This window comes from Mus caroli, chromosome 17 (genome assembly GCF_900094665.2).
Source record: "Mus caroli chromosome 17, CAROLI_EIJ_v1.1, whole genome shotgun sequence".
Taxonomy (NCBI): Eukaryota; Metazoa; Chordata; class Mammalia; order Rodentia; family Muridae; genus Mus; species Mus caroli.
The window spans coordinates 44,188,004-44,206,942 of NC_034586.1; the positions used below are offsets into that span (position 1 = coordinate 44,188,004).

Consider the following 18,939-nt stretch of genomic DNA (forward strand, 5'->3'; position numbering starts at 1 on the left):
CCTGTCCTCCCCTCCTCCCTCTGCCTGTCCTCCCCTCCTCCCTCTGCCTGTCCTCCCCTCCTCCCTCTGCCTGTCCTCCCCTCCTCCCTCTGCCTCCCCTCCCCTCCTCCCTCTGCTTACCCTCCCTCCTCCCTCTGCCTACCCTCCCCTCCTCCCTCTGCCTCCCCTCCCTCCTCCCTCTGCCTCCCCCCCTCCTCCCTCTGCTTACCCTCCTCTTTCAAAGGCTCACTTGGCCAACCCCACCCATTGAGATCTCAGCAGAGGCCTCAGCCCAGCCCTCTTCTTTCAGAGGAGGCAGAACAGGTTCCCTCTTGTTTACCCATCTCCCTGGTAACACAGGCCTCCACAGGAGGGTGCCATCCAGGTTATCAGTAGGTTTCTGTTTCCTGCCTCTCCTTAGGTACGGGTACACTTTGGCTCTCTGAGGCTCCAATCTCCCTCTGAACAGCACCCCAAGCCCTTGCTGAACTGAGGGGTACCATCCTCCTTGACCCTCCGGTGCAAGTCTGTCTACAGTCCGGGAGCACACACGCTCCTGCCTCTGACCGAGAGTACGCTTGTTTGCTGTTCCCTTTCCACAAAGATGGCTGCTGCTCTTTGTGCTCTGCTCAACTACAACATTCTTCTCAGGCCATTTTTTTTTAATTATTTTTAAAAAAAATAATTCCTCCTGCCCTATTTTGTGACAAGTGCTGCCTTTATCTGCCCTGCCAGAACTGCACCAAACTCTGCCCCCACAAGGTGGCTGCTCATATGGCCTACATCAACAGGTCTCAAGTCCCTTGTCAGAGATCCTGAAAGAAGCCGGGCCCCAGGTTAGTAGCCCAGGCTTTGCACACTACCTAACCCATATGGCTCTTAGTTTCCTTGTCCCGTCTTCCAATTCTTTTCCTCCAGGGCTCTGATGGCACCACGGGACTGACATACCACGTGTGCTATGGGTTGTCCACTTCCCCCACCCCCTACACACACACACACACACACACACACAAACACACTGTAAGAGCTGGGGAAGCAGGGACCTAGGTCTACCCTGGTATTTGTCAGTGTCTATCCAAATGGTCTCCCTTAGAAAAAGCTCAACTGCTGTTTGAGTGACTGCAGAAGGGAAGGGTGGAATGGGGGACAGGCTGAAGGGCTGGAAGGAGAGGCACAGGACACCCAGGAGCCAAGTGAAGACTTTCTCCCTGCAGGGTAGAAGCCCTTTCTGGCACCCTCTACAGCCTACAATGCTTTTAGTTTTGTTTTGTGTTTCCCACTAGAGTGAATTCCCTGGAGGTAGGAACTATGTCTTACTCAGCAGAGTATCATTAGAGTTGGCACTGTGCCAAGCATTCAGCATACACAAGAGGCTCTGGATCTCTATCTGCTAAATAGCTCACAGGAGGATAGCATACACAAGAGGCTATGGATCTCTATCTGCTAAATAGCTCACAGGAGGATGAGTGACCCGCAAGAACAAAGACCTGCCAGGGGACCTCATCAGCCAGGCTTGCACTGGAGACATTTGGACTAGGGGTGGCCAGCCTCTGAGAGGATCTTCAGTCTTACTGCAGGGCTGAGAATGGTCTACCCTGGCAGGGGATGTGGCTGGGGAAGAGCAGGGAGCCTGCCATTTGGGTGGGGCAGCATCAGACTGGCAGGGAGGAAGAATGTGCTGTCTAGACACAAGTGAACAAGACCTCGCATGGTCTACGCAGAGGACAAAAACCAGACAACTGGGTACAGATAGTTGGATGCTGAGACCAGCTGGGCAGGGACGTCTGGAGGTGGAGGACCAGAGGAACCATGTCCCTGGCATGAGAGATGGCACTTCCAAGACCCTTCCTGGTTGGGCAGGCACATGGGAAAAACCATCAAAGAAAGACCAAGATGTTGGCCGAGGACATCTACAACAGAAGGCAAAGGAACAAGGTCAAAGAGGAAGTGACAACCTACTGGTCGCACACCAGGAGAGGCTGGCCTGACCCAGGGCCTGCAGAACACCTGGCAGTGGGTGTCTAGGACTGGCTGCAAAAGTGGCCATGTCACCAGGCACTTGGCATTGCTCAACAAGATTCCCCTAAGCCCACCTTAGCGACAGGTTCTAAACTGCCTGCAAGCCTTAGTCTGTTCTTTCTGCAGTGAAAAGCCCCTCATTTTTTTACCTAGGCCCAGAGCCATTTGGCTAAAGCCACACACCCTCACTTCCTTTGCAAGAAAGCAACCCCGTGCTTGGTGGCTGGGGTGCGGGGCATGCAATACTGCTTCTAAGTCTTGCTCTTATAAGGAAACTCAAAGTTCCATTTACCTAGGCCTCTTCACTGCCTGTTCCCTGGAACATGCACCCAGGAGATGGTGGCTTCTACCTCCCATCCTGTGACAATGAGCAGAGCCCAGGGGATGGAGGAACTAACAAGCAGCGGGGGCCCTGCAACATGATCATCACTGTGCTAAGCTACACCTTTCATGGAGAGCAGATGCTTTGCTTCCGGGGGTGGGGGGAGGATGCCACGTAGGATGCTTGTATGTGGAGTATGTGTGTGCAGTGTATGTGGAGGAGGGATGGGGGAGGAGATGCTTGAGACAAGGTCTATACCCCAGAATGGCCTGCTGGAGCTAAGCATGTACTTCAGACTTAAACCACCCTTCCCTGGGGCCATGTCCAATCTCTTCCACTCGTGGGCCAGTCAGTACATGAACGTACGATGGAGTGATTAGAGGGACAGAACCTCTGACCACAGGAAGGCATCTAAGGGAGACAGCAGAGCTTGGGGCAGAAGGCCTAAGACACACACACACACACACACACACCGTCCTCAGCTGCAGAGCCAGAACATTTGCTTTTAAGGCTATGTGAGTGTTCGTAATCTGTGATGTGTAAAACAGAACTGTGTGTGGCCTCTGAGATCGGTCCTCAGTGGAAGGAGGCTTATTTGGCATCCCCAGGGCCCCGAGTTCACACCCACACCCACTCCTCGCAAAGGAAGGGGCTGGTGGAGCAGCTGGATTCTCAGCATCCACGGGTGCCAGACCTGTTCTAACTCCAGATCCAAGGGATCCAGTGCCCTCTTCTGGCCTCCGAGGAGCCTTCCCTTTGATCCCAGCATTTGGGATGCAGAGGCAGATGATCCAGTAAGGAATACACAGTGAGTGGGTGGAGGGACACAGATGAGCTAGGACTGACAATGTTAGACGTGGAGCTGGGCCTGAGGACTGGGATCACAGCTGCCTAGGAAGTCGGAGGCAGGAGGACTTCTAGCAGCCTGAGTTACAGAACAAGTTCTACCCTGGCCATTTAAAGAAATGAAACAAAACAACCTAACACCTTGGGGCTGGAGAGATGGCTTAGCACTCAGAAGGCAGCTCACAACCTCAGGCTCCACCACATCTAACCTTCTCTTCTGACCTCTGAGGGAACCACGCAACACATGCATGCATGCAGATGAAATAGTCATACACATAAAAATTTAAAACAAACACTAACAACTTGTTCTGGGTTTGAGGCTGGGGCTTACTTACTATATAATCCAGGCTGGTCTTGAACTCAGTATCCCAAATACTGGGATTGCAGGTATGTGCTACCACCACTCAGCATGCAGAAAACGTGTCTAAATCAAGTCACAGGAAAAGCTGGGTACAGTGCTTCGTTGCCTACTGTTTGAGAGGCCCTACGTCTGAGTCATTTACAAAGTTTTTATTATGAATTTTTATTACAGGCCTTCCATAAATCACACTTCATTTCTCCTTCCAATAAGTCTCCCCAAATTATAAAAAATAGAAATATATAAATACACATTGATAATTATATGCATTAACACAAAATCCCTCTTCCTAGAGAAAGACTGCACCGCAGTTCTGAGGTCACAGGCACGAGCCCCTCCCACCCCCACCTCGCACACTGTTCTCAACAAGCCCTGGCCAACGCCAGTGGCAATGGTGCTGGAATTACAGATGTGCTCGCTAGTCACATCAGGAACAGCAAGGTGTGACAGCTCCTGTCTGCCCTTGACTGCATCTCAGCTGACTGGCCCAGTGTAGCCAAGTCTGTCACAAGCTCTCGGGAGCCACACAGGTCAGCCTTCCTGTTTGACCTGGAAGTTCTGAGTCACGATGGAAATAGTCCTGTTGGTCCGGAGCTGAGGAAGCTCATTTTCCCGACAGTTCTTGTCCTCCGATTCCAGACACAGAGCTCCTTCCCTCCAGAGAATCAGCCGGGAAGGTGGAGCCTCTACCAGCTGCCTGGAAGCCAAACATGGTGGCCTGCACCTATACCTGCAGCAGGTGGCAGGAAGACACTGAGCCTGGGATACACACAGAGTTCTGGGATAGCCTGGGCTACAGAGAGAGCCTATCTCTGAAACAGGAGGGGTGGGGAGAGAAAATGAGCAAGACTGCAGGAGCAGAAGCAGCAGCCGCCATGATTGAGAAAGCATTCCAACCCAAGGACAACTTATCCATGTTGTGTCAATTTCCATGTGTCCCTGTCATCCTTCCTTAGAGGCACGAAGATTCATGATTAGGGGGAAGTGTGGGGTGGGGTCTTCTCTCCAGGGGGTGGAGGGTCTCAGCAGGGTCCTCTCACCCCCTCCGTCCAGCAGGTGGGCACATAGCTTTCTACCAGAGTTGCATTTCACAGCTAGGCTTAGTCCTCTCCTACCTGCTAAGTCCTCTTCACGGTGCTTTAAGTCCATGGCTCCTTTTGAAGCCACAGGGTTGGTTTGACTCCACTGTGGTCAGCTTTAATCAAATGATGGTCAGAGATCAAGGCTACCCCATGGCCACTGTCATCGATTGATACTGACACCTTTGTTCCTAGCTCCTGGCAGCCCCAGATCCAAGGTGGGCTGTGGGCCTGTTTCCAACACAATGAGATACATAGTCATTTTCTATCCACTCAGCAGGGATCTTGGGGTCCAGGTGAGAAGTGAGACCTCTCTGCATTTATATCAGTGAGAGGGATCCAAGAGGGCTGGAAGGTACACATGGCTGCCATAGGCATCGTTCTGCCTCTTCCCTGGCCCTCCAGGTTCCAAACGAATCAAGTCCATGATTGATCAATGGAGTCACCAGCAGTCCCCGGCACAGTTGCAGCAGCATGGCCAAGGGACAGAACAGTCCTTTACCGCACCACATTTCCTCCACTCACAGTCAAGCACAACAGGCTGTCTTCACACAAAGTTGCTACTAAAATGACACAGCCTGGCCCAGGCCAGAAGGACGGCACCCTCCTCTTCCCTCCGTGATTTCACTCCCCAGGGAAACGTGTTCTCTCCTTTACAGGGCAGCTTCCTTCTCGGGTCACGAGAGGGACCTAGAAAGAAGAACAACCACAGAGGCTGCTGCGGGCCCCTCCTGTTCTCCCAGGCATGAGCAGCCTACGGCTGGCAGGACACAGCCACTAAAGAGAAGCGGGTACGCGTGGGAGTCAAGGAAGAGAAGCAGAGGAAGCCTTCCTCTTGCCCGAGCAGTGCCTAGCAAGCTGCACCCACTGGGCAGCCTATTCCTACCGAGGAGCAGACAAGCAGGCTGGAGCAGGCTGGAGCCAGACCCCACTCACTTCTTCCTACGGATCTTGGGCTTCTTCACGGGCCGCAGGTAGGGGTTATCGATGATGCTCTCGTCCCCATTCCGGCTGCCGGACAAGGAGGAGCTCTGCTGCAGAACACAAGCGTTCTCCTTCTCAGCTCCGGAATCGTCCTTTGGGCAAAAGCCGGAAGAAAGCAGAAGACCAGTGGCGTGAGGAAGGAGACTGTGCCCGGGGCAAGAGCCACTCTGCTGTCTCTAATGAGATACGAGGAGACAAGAGCACCGCCTTCCCAGTGCTGTCATAGCTGCCTGCCTCGATGAGACCTGGACAGCGAAACTGTGAACTCTGACAAAATGATATACTCCAGGGTCTTTGACATCCTCAGAAGGTGGGGACATAAAGAATGGAGACCTAGGAGGTTAGAATTTACATGCTTCAGGGCGGAAGTCTAATGCACTAAGATGAGGAAATGGCGTAACCATGAGTATTTTGGTATAAGGGACACAGGAGGGCCAGGACATTCAGTGCACAGGTTGTCTGTCTCCTAGGCCCCAACTAACATAGGTCTAATACATTTCCCCCAGATCTCTCATTTCTGGCACTTGGAACAAAGAGCCAATGACCATATTTCAGCATATTCAAGAACTTTCTGGAATCCTGAAGTGGAGCACTGCAAGGCAAAGCCGAGTCCATGACTTCATTAGAAACGCTGCTGGAGGCATGGGTGACTGACTCCCCTTTCCTTATCATGTGTATGCTCTTCCCAGCCCCCACACTCTGGCTTCCAGCTTTGTTTCTGTACTTCTTTATCGAGCAGTGGTAGCAGAGCCAGGGCATGGACCACCACACCCAGAGCCTGACCAGGCTGCGCAAGCCCAGTGACCAAAAGCTGACCTGCAGCGCCCCCTAGTGACACACCACAGGTGCCCTGGAGGAACTGAGAGTTTAAAGGAGGCCTCAGACCCCCACCAGGACACCTACATACATGACCAGATGGCAAAAAAAAAGTACGAATAGAGGCTTTATCTCAAGGGACAGCTGGGCTGGGGTGCAGACACCAGTCTCTGGCTTACTGGGCCTTAACACTCTGTATGGCTTCTAGGTTTTGCAACATCTCACTATTCATTAACTGTCACCTCCCTGCAAAGCCATCCCCATTCAGTAATGTGCTCGAGTCCTCCACACTAAAGCCACCGCAGAGTCCCTCTTCAAAACCAGAGCCTAAGAGCAACCACGCTGATGCACCAGGTATGGGAAAGGCCTATCTGAACCCCCACTCAGATGCTCAGCAGTTAAGAGCACTGACAGCTCTCCTGGAAGTCCTGACTTCAAATCCCGGCAAACACATGGTGGCTCACAACCATCTGTAATGAGATCTGATGCCCTCTTCTGGTGTGTCTGAAGACAGCTTCAGTGTACTTACATAAAACAAATAAATAAATCTTAAAAACAAAATAAAACAAAACAAAACAGGCAGCCATCCTGAGTTCTTATGGGCCTAACAGAGGACTGCCTACCATGTCCTCAGTTCCACCACCCTTCCACATCCAAACCCCACAGTTACTCAAAGGCTGCCTTAATTGTACCTCAGACAATCGGTGAGAGTGACATGGAGGGCCCACAATTTAGATGTTGTGTCTCTCTATGGAGTAGAGCTTGTGGAATCGCTATTGCTACGATTCGCCCCTTCAGACACAGATAGCCTCAGGCCAGGGCCGGCGTGGAGGTACCAACAACCCTACCTGTCCCCCGGATGTGGCTTCCACTTCCACGCTGAGGACTCCAACTGCAACCTGTCTGTGCCACCGCCAGTTCCCAGATCAAATGCCTGACTGCCTGCTTGACAGCTTCGTACAAGCATCTCACAGGCACCGCACATTCAACGTGCGTCAGCTTTCCCTGGGTGCCCTACCTGACTCTTCCTGCTGTGGGGACAAGCCACCACCCTTCAGGTGCCTGGAGCTGATGAGTTCTGCAGCCACACTTGTTTCTCTTCTGCCACATCTCCCATCTTTTAGGTCGTCCTCTTGGCTTTACTTATCGATACAGAGAGCATTTGCACTGCCTCTGCTGTGGCCACCTGAGGAGAGGGACCCACACTTGTCCCTGTCCTACATCCCTGTGACTGGGGTCCACCATCACCATAGCCATCAACGATGCTTGTAGAAGTTGGCAAGTGTCCCTCCCTGGCTCGGTGCTCCCCTGCAACTCTGCTCACCCAGCTCCTGAAGCAGCGGGCCCATCCCAGCAGCCCTTCCTTCCTCTTCCCTTCCCTGTCTTTCCATCCCAACCACTGATGTTGCCCTGGCCCTTGACGGCAGCGAGTATCATGGTTCAGCTCTCCTCTCTCCTTCAAGTCTCTGCTTGGTCCACCCTGAGTGCGCTGTTATTGGAAGCAAAGGCTCCACCCTCACCGCGCACTGTTTCATCTTGCGTGTGTAAGGGATGACTTCACAGGCTCTCGGGAGCAGAGGAGTTTTTTGTTTTTTGTTTTTGTTTTGTTTTGTCTGTTTGGTTTTTTAAAGGTTTTTCAGGGGGGGGGGCAGAGGTTTTATATACTGGGGTCACTGCTGTATCCTGAGCAGCCACAAGAGTACCAGACACGGGCTGGAGAGATGGCTCAGCGGTTAAGAGCACTGACTGCTTTTCCAGAGGTCCTGAGTTCAAATCCCAGCAACTACATGGTGGCTCACAACCATCTGTATTGGGATCTGATGCCCTCTTCTAGTGTGTCTGAAGACAGCTACAGTGTGCTTATATAATAAATAAATAAATAAATCTTTAAAAAAAAAAAAAAAAAAGAGTACCAGACACATGCTCACTGCCAAACCCATACCTACTGAGTACATGATTGCTAAGATTTCTCATAAGAGAGGAAAAGGTTAAACTTCTAGGCTACTGTTCAAATGACAGAAGAGAGAACCAAACAGCACTGGCTACTCTAAACACCTCGTTCCTTATGCTCAAGGGCGTGGAGGAGGAGGTCAGGGTGAAAGTGCCCCACAGCAAGAGTCCCTGAGACACCTCACATCAGGAGACAAGGGGGGCAGTTTAAAGCTGGTCACGGAGTGAGATGTGACTGGGTTATAATCCCAGCACAGAGCAGGCAGAGGCAGGAGCAGGATTTCTAACACATGATTACATTTCACAGGCTACCAGAATTAACAAGTCCCAGTAACAGTCTTTTCTATTGTACTTTGTATGGAAGTGTGAGTCTGCAGTCTAACACAGCAGGGGTACCAGGAGTTAGCTCCCTCTACCTCAGGCTGGCCCTGCATGTGCTCTGTCCCCTGCCTGGAAATGCCAGAGATGAGCAGGGCAGGCATTAGTCTCTTCAGGTCTTTACCCAAATGTCAGCTGTAATCCCCACCTCCCCCCAGCTCTTTCTCTAATCTCTTTAGTTCCTGAAGGCAGGGCTTTATCTGTCTTGCTCCACATTACTTCCTCAGACCAGGACCAGGGTCTGGACCTGAGAATGCTTGTTCACCATTTGCTGAATGTGTGACTCCCCAGGATGTGTGTCTCATGATGGAGACTGGACACACAGCCCATCATGCAAGCTTGTAATAGCCAGCCAGAGACCTGGGGAAGGCCCTGTTCAGTTCCTAGGAGCAGGGGCAGAATGTGGGATAGGCTGGCTGTTTTGGGAGTGCTGTGAGGCAGGCAGAAGGGGAGGACCCACCGTGCTGATATGAAGAGCGTTGTTCTCTGTATCTGTTTGCTCGTCCTGTTCCGAGGAGTCGGTCTCTTCCATCTGCTGTATCTCCAGCTCAGAAGGAAGCAAGGCCGTGAGGTAGGGGATGGTGAACGGTCTGGCAGCGATCACTGGGAAGTGGAAGAAAGACTCGAGTCTGTCAAATAGCCAGAGGGAGCCAGGTTTGAGTGCTGCCAGTTGCCATGACCTTGAGCTAGGAATTTCCCTTTCCTTATGCCTCTGTAAGAGTTACTAACTCACGGGTCTGGAAGGGCTGTCTGAGGTGCTGTGGGAGGGGCTAGTTAGCAACTGCTGATCTTTGTCCCCAGTGACTGCAGAGCCAGGCACCTAACAAGCACTGAGTGATGCTTACTGAATAAATGTACCAATCTCCCCACTCAGATTTATATCACACATGGTCCCCTATAGAGGTAAGTGAGACGGTCAGCAAAGCCTCCTGTGACATGAAAGAACACTGATGGGCAACTGGCTGTAGACACCACTTCCACACGTCTCTGCTGCTAAGGCCTCAGCCACTGTGAACTAACCTAAACTCACTGCAGCCAACATAGGAGAGGCTTTCTGCTTCGGAATCCTCGGGTAGGAACAGGCTCTTGGCATACGGGGAAGGAGCCATAGAGCTGAAGAATAAAGTGCACTAGAGAAAGCCACAAAGGCATGCTTATCTCTCCCCACCTCACTGAGAGCAAGGAAAGACGGTGTGACTATCACAAACAACAGGGTCCAGAGGGGTGGCTCTCACAGGGAAAAGTGCTGACATCATCCTTGAAAAGACTCTGGGTCTCGCCTGTCTTGGCCATGAAGCGGGTGAGTGCTCGCTCCACGTCTCGTCTCTGAGATGCGGCCTTTTCCCGAAGGATCTGGTAGTCAGACACTGGCTCACGGTATGTCTAGGAGAAGAACAGAGATACCAGGCTGAGCTCCCACCCCCTTCAGCTCTCCTCAGGCCCTGACCTGCAGCAGCTATGTCCTTCCGAGGACAGCAGACAACAGAGGACCATCTCAGTATACATACATTCATTAAGAAAAATGCAAGTATTTACTACATAGCTGACTGTGTCCATGCTTGGCTTCCATGGCAGCTGGCTTTAGGTGTAGGACACAGATCCTCAAAGACAACTTGGACCCTTCAAGGCTAAGAGGAGCCTCGATGCCACCAGAGTAACTTAGCACCTTACAGTATATGAGTGGTAGCCCATGTGCATTTGCATACTGTACCATCCCCTTGTCTTAAGTCCACCCTCTCCAGACAGACGCACTGGTCCAAAAGACTTCCCTTGGAAGCACAGAATACTGGCTCTGGTGGCATATCCAGGCAGGTATCAGTGAGGTCAAGGCCAGCCTGCTCTAGGAGAGGGAGGGACACAGAGAGGGGGATGAGGGATGGGGAGGGAAGGGAAATACAGGTTGAGGGTGAGGTTCAGCAGGTAAGGCGCTCACTCACCACGCCTGAACTGTCAGCAGAACAACATGGCTCAAAGCAGAGGCAACTCCCTCACCCCCTCTGACTGCCTCACATCCATGCATGCCACACACTGTGCATGAGCGCCCACCCACACAGATAAAGGAAATAAGTGTAAATATTAAACAAGGAGAGAAAACCAGACTGAGGCTGTTACTGTAAGCAGAAGTGAGAGAGCCAAGGACAGGCGACTCCAGCATGCTAGCCCCTTGCTGGGCATCTCGGGGAGATACTCGGGATCCAGTAAGATGAGAAGGACCTCGACATACTTTACAATGCAGTGGCAGAGAGGACCAAAACCAGCTCCTCCTGGCACAAAGGCAGGCTTTAAACTTCTAAAGATTTTCGAGGGCTGGAGAGCTGGCTTAGGGGTTAAAAGCACTTGTTCTTACAAAGGACCTCGGTTTGATTCCCAATACCTACATGAAGGCTGGTGCCACTTCTCCAGGCACTAGCACACATATGGTGCATAGACACACGTGCAGGCAAAAAACTCCTATATGGGGCTGGAGAGATGGCTCAGCGGTTAAGAGCACTGATTGCTCTTCCAGAGGTCCTGAGTTCAATTCCTAGCAACCACATGGCGGCTCACAACCATCTGTAATGGGATCTGATGCCCTTTCCTGTTGTGTTTAAAGAAGCTACAGTGTACTCACCAACATAAAATAAATAATTTTAAAATGGCACTGGCCATTCTTTCAGAGGACCTGGGCTCAATTCCCAGCACCCACATCCAATTCTAGGTGAACCAACGACATACACGCAGATGAAACCCTCACACACATAAAACCTTTCAAATAAACCCTAACCCCTCATGGCCAGGTTGCTTCACTCTGTGCTTCTTCCCCTTCTGCCTCTCTTCGTGAGACAACATCTCACTCTGTACCTCAGGCTGGCCTCAAATGCACAGCAACTCTTCAGCCTCAGCCTTCCAAGATGGCATCCCTGTAGGAAAGTCCTCAGGGAGCTGAAGGTTACTCTCCCCTCAACCTCCATTAGTCATGTTTCACACACGCACAGGCCCTGGGCAGCTCCCAAACTCACCGGAGTTTTGATGTAGGTGTGGGGATCCGGAAACTCAGGAAAATGGCTGGGGATGTGTGGCGGGTGGGGCCGGTTCTGCCCTGCAGTGAGGGCCTTCGGGGTCACTGGCTGATTGGTCACTGGAGCTGTAACAGATCGCAACTAGTTAATGTCTCCAACCCCTGCATTCTACGGATGGCCTCTGTCAAATGCCTCTCTTCTCACTGGACCACAATTCAGCACTTTGTGATTCTATTGACAAAACGCCTTTCATAACCTTTCCAGATCAGCAGCACACAATGCCCTGCCCTGCCAAGTAATCCTGCTTGATATTTCCATCTGTGACAAGCTGCTCCTCTCTGTGGCTGTGGGGATGGCTCAGTGGGGAAACGGGCTTGCCACCAAGCCACTCTCTAGGAGGCACATGGTGAGGAAGACGGGCAACTCCACAACGTTGTCCTGACCTCCACCCACATGCCACGGCATGAGCATGCACTCACGTACAGATACGAGTACAGCCAGGAGGTTGTGCTGCACGCCTCTAACCCCAGCACTCAGGACACAATAGCGTGCAGATCCCTCAGTTCGAGGCCAGCCTGGTCTATAGAGTGAGTTCCAGGACAGCAAAGGCTACAGAAAGAAATCCTGTCTCGAAAAACCAAACCAAACATAAACAAGTACAACATTTCCCCCTCAAGTCCTAACACTAAAGCAGTTACTCCCTACGTAGCTTAAGGGACCCACTTTTTTTTTTTTTTAAAGATTTATTTATTTATTATATGTAAGTACACTGTAGCTGTCTTCAGACACTCCAGAAGAGGGCGCCAGATCTCGTTACGGATGGTTGTTAGCCACCATGTGGTTGCTGGGATTTGAACTCTGGACCTTTGGAAGAGCAGTCGGGTGCTCTTACCCACTGAGCCATCTCACCAGCCCTTTTGGTTTTTTGAGACAGGGTTTCTCTGTGTAGTCCTGGCTGACCTGGAACTCACTCTGTAGACCAGGCTGGCCTCAAACTCAGAAATTCCCCTGCTTCTGCCTCCCAAGTGCTGGCATTAAAGGCGTGCACCACCTCGCCCAGCAGGGACCCACTTTTATCTAAAGCAAACTAAATAAATCTTTTTATATAAAAGGACACATAATAAGTACTTTAGACTTTTGTTTGCTTATTTTTTGAGCCCAAGTCCCTCCTATGTAGCTCAGGCTAGCGTAGCCCTCACTATCTACAGTACACTAGAATTCTAGAGCACCCCCACTCCCTCACAAGTACTAGGATTACAGGCGCATCCACGAAATAGCAACAGTTCAGACTAAGCAAACCAAAAACCTCTGCCTTTGCCACGTGAAAGCAATCACATACGGTGAGTAAATAAGCTGTATGCCGATAAACTGTTACTAACAAAAACAAGCACATTTTGTCCACAGACCCCAGCGCTTGCGAATCCTGATCTAGAGAAGCAAGAACTGCCATAGTTTTTTTGTATGGTCATTTGCTCTTCAGGGTTAAAATGTAACAGCAGCAGCTCAGACATGGTCCAGCTGCCTGGAGACTGACCTTCACATTTTAATCCCACTGCACGGACACAGCCAGTCTGTGAGCAGCTCACCACTCCAAGGACTGAGAGGGAGCCCGCAGCAGGAAAACAGCTGCCACTCTGGTGCCTGCCCTCTCCTCCCTCCAAGGCACACTACAATCACTGAGTACGTACTAAGTATCAGGGTTCAAAGCCACTTACGTGCAGTGATGACCATCCTCTGAGACCGTTTTGCATAGGCAGGTAGAGTGTCAACGTTGAAGCCTAGGGACAAGGAAACTAGTCATTGCCACGTTCTGATCCTGGCATGATACTGAACAGGAAAGGGGAGCTCTCAGTGTGGAATGGGGGCTTAAACTCCCAGCTTAGCCACTATTCTGCCTCTCAAGAGAACTCCCACAAGGACTTAGGAGGTCTCTGAGACAGGGTCCAAGGACTCCTTCCTCAGACCTTTCTAACTAAGAGCAGATCAGGGAAAATAGGATGGAATCCAAGAAGACTCAGCAGACATGAGAACCCCCCAGGCTTCCCCCCTTCTCTGGTGATTCTACGATGGAGACATACTTACCCATTTCAACCAATGTGACCACGATGTCCGACAGTGTGGGCTGGGTCCTGGCTGTGTGCTCGCAGTATGACTTAGCACTTCTCCCGATTTCTGAGATGTCTACAAGGATCAAAGGTCAGAGTTTCTCCAAAGTTCAAAATAAGATTACCAGGTGGGCCACCAGTTATGCCATATATATATATATATATATATATATATATATATATGTATACGTATATGTATACATATATATATGTGTGTATATATGTATATATATGTGTATATATATATATGTGTGTGTGTATATATACATACACACACACACACACACACACACATATTTATTTATATGCCCAAGTGACCAAAGTGACCAAGTGACCAAAGGCGGGGCTCAAACAGGCACCTGTGTGCACTCACACACAGCAGCACAGATTCTGTTGCAGGATATTTGATCACACTGTGAACCCTGAGATTGTGGTGTTTACTAGAAAAACCTGTTTCTAGTTGTGGTGTGGCTCAGCCCTAGCACACACCTTTAATCCCAAACAACGAAGATAAAGTTAGTTTGTACAAGGAAGCACCCATGTTTCAAAGTGATGTCTAATTGAGTAGCAGACAAAGTGATGAATCAGAGAAAGGTTTGACAAAATAGGATCTGCCCAACTCTCATGAGCAGAGAGAGGAAAGGGAAGCTACTTCAGGGGTAGTGCAGAGAAAGAGGAAGGGAGGTTGTTTTCCTGGGACAGTTATACAGAGAACAAGCTAGACACAGGTGAAGACAGAACGAGCTGGAGAATGAGGAGCCAGGGGATTAGACAGATTGCCCAAGTTAGTATGAGGCCAAGTACAGCAATTCAGTAAGAAACTGAGAGAAGCCAGATTCAGCCAGCTTAGTGAGGACTTTGCGTCAGAACAGCTGAGTTGACTAGTCAGGCAAATTCAGAAGGAATTAAGAAGGGGCGAGCTTATTCAGCAGTAAGTCTCAGAGGCTAACAACATTCTAGACCCAGATAAGATTGTATGGAGGCTGGAGGCTTCCAGGACTAGACCTAGGTTGGCAGACTGAGGTGGTGAGCCCTGAAGCTAACAATTATATCAAGCAAATAAAAGATACATTTACAAAATTCACAACAATCGAAAGGTGGGAAAGAATCGATCACTGACAGATGAATAATGGATAAACCAACTCGGATATAAACATACAATGGTTTGCTTGTTGGTTTTGAGACAGGTTCTCATATAGCCTCAAATTCCATGTGCAGTAGAGACTGGATTTGAACTCCTGGTATTTCTGCCTCCACTTCCCAAGAGCTAGGATTATGGTATGCCCACCATACCCAGCTACAAACAGAGTATCTGGTCAGCCTTCATAAGGAATGAAATTATTTAAATGTAATGAAATCTATATTCTTTAAATCTAAATTCTTTAAATGGAATGAAATCTATAACTCTGAAATACTATGTATATGAAATAAGCCAGGCACAAAAAGGACAAATATTTTCAGATTCCACTTATCTGAAGAACAGAGAAAAAAATAAATACAAAGCAAAAGTCGAGCTTGTGAAATGGCTCGGCAGTATGCTTGGCGCCAATGACCTAAGCTTCATCTCTGAGACTCATACAGTAGGAGTAAACTGATTCCCACAGGTTATCCTCTGATGTCCGTCCATGTGCTACGGCATGCATGCAGTCCCTACCACACACACAAGGAAAGAAGAGTCATTTTTAAAGAGATATGTTGGGCTGGAGAGATGGCTCAGTGGGGAGAGCACTGACTGCTCTTCCAAAGGTCCTGAGTTCAATTCCCAGCAACCACATGGTAGCTCACAACCATCTGTAATGGGATCCAATGCCTGATGTAATTGTAAGCTTCGGGGCACACTACCTCAGTTTGCTAACCTAGGTCTATTCTTGGAAGCCTCCAGTACCGATACGATCTTATCTGGGTCTAGAATGTTTTCAGCCTCTGAGACTTACTGCTGATGTCTGAACACAGTTACATTATATTATATATATACATAAAATTAATATATACATTATATATAATATATATATATACATAAAATGAGTAAGTAAATTGAGAGAGAGAGAGATTGATTTGATTGATTGATTAGGCTGGGTGGTGGTGGCACGTGCCTTTGATCCCAGCACTCAGGAGTTCTTTGGGCTGTGGAGAAGACAGAATCCAGTATTGCTCAGGGATACAGGGCTATGGGCATGGATAACACTGAGAGTTGTGTAACACTTAATGCCACTGCAGATGACTAAAATGACAAAGTTGCTATATGTGTCTCTCCCACATGTATAAGCATCAAAACAGTCTCAATTCTACAATGGGCATGTTTGTTTCTTCTGCCTGAAGCTGAGTCTCTAACAGAAATCCGAGAGAAGGGGAGAGAGAATCTGGGATGGAGTTCACGGAGCTGGGGTCTGTAAAGGAAACAGCAGGCCTAGTGTTTCTTGGTACTCACAGCTCTGCAGCATCTCTGTCAGTGTCTCCACAGATGCCTTCTCAGCACTCTCAAATCCGGCCTCTGTCAGCAAGGAGCTCACAACCACTTGCAGGGTCCTCCTCCGGGCCAGATGGTAGTTATCAGCAGGGTTAGTGGACTGCTTACTTCCCGGTCTCTGGAAATCAGAAGCCCAGAGTGAGACTTTGAACCACTAGATGTGTGTGTTTTGTGCGTGTGTGTTCCTGCGAGTGCAGATGCCGCACCCCGCAGGCCCGGATTCCGTGAAGCAGGAGTTACAGGTGGTTGCGAGCCACTCCACCAAACTCAGGTCCTCTGAAAGACCAGCAAGTCCGTCTTAACCACTAAGCCATCTCTCCAGCCCCATTCACTTCTTTCTGGAGCAAAGCTACACGAGCGGGTCTGTGGTGGGCACGCCTTTATTCCCAGCACCCGGGAGGCAGAGGCAGGCGCGAGAGGAGGCAGGAAGAGAGAGGGAAAAGCAAAGGAAGAATATATACACGAATGATGGTACTGAGCGAATAAATCTACTATCTTCTTGTCCCATCACACCGTTTCAGTAACCAGGAAAATTAAACCAGTTACCAGCACAGGATGCAGAGGAGAGCTAGGCATCACCGCAGAGAAAAGCAGAGCAAGTTAATATTTAACAAAGTTCCAACTTCCTCCGGCCAGTAAAAGGATAAAAACAGCCTCTTCAGACCAATCAGAAGGAGTTCCGGGTTCCGGGAACGAGCCAATCAAGTCTCAGATGCAGCAATTTAGGAGGCCGCTGCCAAGTGCCAAGCAGCAGGGACCGCCTACGGCCAGAGATACTCTCCAGCCCCGGGTCTCAGAGTAGGCCTGGGCTTCTCGGTTCGAGACCGTGGCGCAAACCGTGGGAGAGATCCAGAAGACCCAAACTCTTTCGGCTTCACGCCGCGCCTCTCCAACCTTACCGTTCCGGAGCCACCAGGCCCGGCTGCCGTGTCAGCCATCTTGCTCTCGCGTAGTGTGCGTGAGCGCGGGGCACGATGGGACTTGTAGTTGCGGGGTGGGAGGTGGAGAAGGGCGGGGCCGCGGGTGCCCCGCCTTGTAGAAAAGCTCTATGAACACGTGTGAGCCTGGGGTGGGGGTGGAGGGAGCTCGGGATAGCCCAAGCTCACGTGGCGTTGTGTGACCCAAGGTTTCTTGGACACTTCAGTGGCTGTAGCAATTGATCTGGAAGATGCACTGTGAGATGCACTGAGTTAAAAGAAACATATTTTGTCCAGGAGCCTGCCGTCTATAATCCTAGCACTTTGGAGCTGAGACCAGAGGATCTAGAGTTCCAAGGCTAGCGTGGGCTATGTAATGAGTTAAAGGCCAGTTTAGGACTACATAAGGAGACCCTTTCCCTGAAAAGAAAAGAATAAAAATAAAAACAAAAACAAAGCCATTTGTATGAAGTAAGTTCTCAGAAATACACTAAGAATACACTTTGGGGCTGGAGAGATGGCTCAGCGGGTTAAGAGCACTGCTCTTCCAGAGGTCTTTAGTTCAATTCCCAGCAGATGGTGGCTCACAACCATCTACAATGAGATCTGGCGCCCTCGCCGGGTGTTGGTGGTGCACGACTTTAATCCCAGCACTTGGGAGGTAGAGGCAGGCGGATTTCTGAGTTCGAGGCCAGCCTGGTCTACAGAGTGAGTTCCAGGACAGCCAGGGCTACACAGAGAAAACCGTCTCCATTAAAAAAAAAAAAAAGAAAGAAAGAAAAGAAAAAGAGATCTGGCGCCCTCTTCTGGTGTGTCTGAAGACAAGACCAATGTACTCACATGTATACAATAAATAAATATTTAAAAAACAAACAAAAAAAAGCACTTTGGCTCTGCTTGCTCTTCCAGAGGTTCTGAGTTCTATTCCCAGCANCCACATGGTGGCTTACAATTATCAGTAATGGGATCCGATGCCCTCTTCTGGTGTGTCTAAAGACAGCTATAGTGTGTGTATTCATATAAATGAAACAAATCTTTTTAAAAAATACACTTTGGGGCAGAGAGGTGGCTCAGTAGTTAAGAACACATACTGCCCTTGTAGATGACCCAAATTTGAGCACTCATGTTGAGTATCACAACTGCCTGTGACATCAGTTCCAAGGCCTCTTCTGGACTTTGGGGGTATTCACATGTATGTACAAGCACACACACACACACACACACACACACACACACACACACACACGCACGAACGAATTAAATAAATAAATACATGTATGCATTTATTTTATGAGTATGACCATTTTGCATGCATGTATGTCTGTGAACCACTTGCGTGCCTGGTGCCAGAGAAGGCCAGAAGAGGGCTTAGCATGCCCTAGAACTAGACTGTTGTGAGCTGCCAGGTAGATGATGGGAACTGAGTCTCTGGAAGAGAAGAGGACTCTTAACTGCAGCAACTTTACCCCTTGAATGTCATGGTGGTTTGAATAAGAATGGACCCCCTAGGCTCAAATATTTGAACGCCTAGTCACCAGGGTTGGGCAATTTGTTAGAAGAGAGGTGTCACTGGAGGTGGGCTTAGAGGTTTCTAAAGCTTACACCTGGCCCAGTGTCTGTCTGTCTGTCTCTCTCTCAATCCCTGTCTCTCTGTCTCTGAGTGTGAGCCTCTGTCAGCCTGCACACCAGGATATAGCATAGGGTCTTCAGCTACTGCCCC

The 18,939-nt window shown here is 49.8% G+C and overlaps 1 protein-coding gene across 3 annotated transcripts in view; it reads right to left on the reverse strand.

Annotated features, from left to right (window-relative positions):
* Taf8 (TATA-box binding protein associated factor 8) overlaps positions 1 to 17,256 on the reverse strand; it is an 18,476-nt gene extending 1,220 nt beyond the window's left edge. The window contains exons 1-9 of one of the 3 annotated variants that reach the window (XM_029471604.1): positions 16,849 to 17,190; positions 16,264 to 16,420; positions 13,813 to 13,911; positions 13,446 to 13,508; positions 11,731 to 11,855; positions 9,967 to 10,114; positions 9,192 to 9,334; positions 5,540 to 5,679; positions 3,645 to 5,293 (exon numbers count right to left, since the gene is read on the reverse strand). In XM_029471604.1, coding sequence (XP_029327464.1) covers positions 5,281 to 5,293; positions 5,540 to 5,679; positions 9,192 to 9,334; positions 9,967 to 10,114; positions 11,731 to 11,855; positions 13,446 to 13,508; positions 13,813 to 13,911; positions 16,264 to 16,420; positions 16,849 to 16,878 — 918 coding nt within the window. In that variant the 5' untranslated portion in view covers positions 16,879 to 17,190 and the 3' untranslated portion in view covers positions 3,645 to 5,280. The other 2 variants (XM_021186342.2, XM_021186344.2) reach the window with 2 other exon arrangements.
* Positions 17,257 to 18,939: the final 1,683 nt, after the last annotated feature.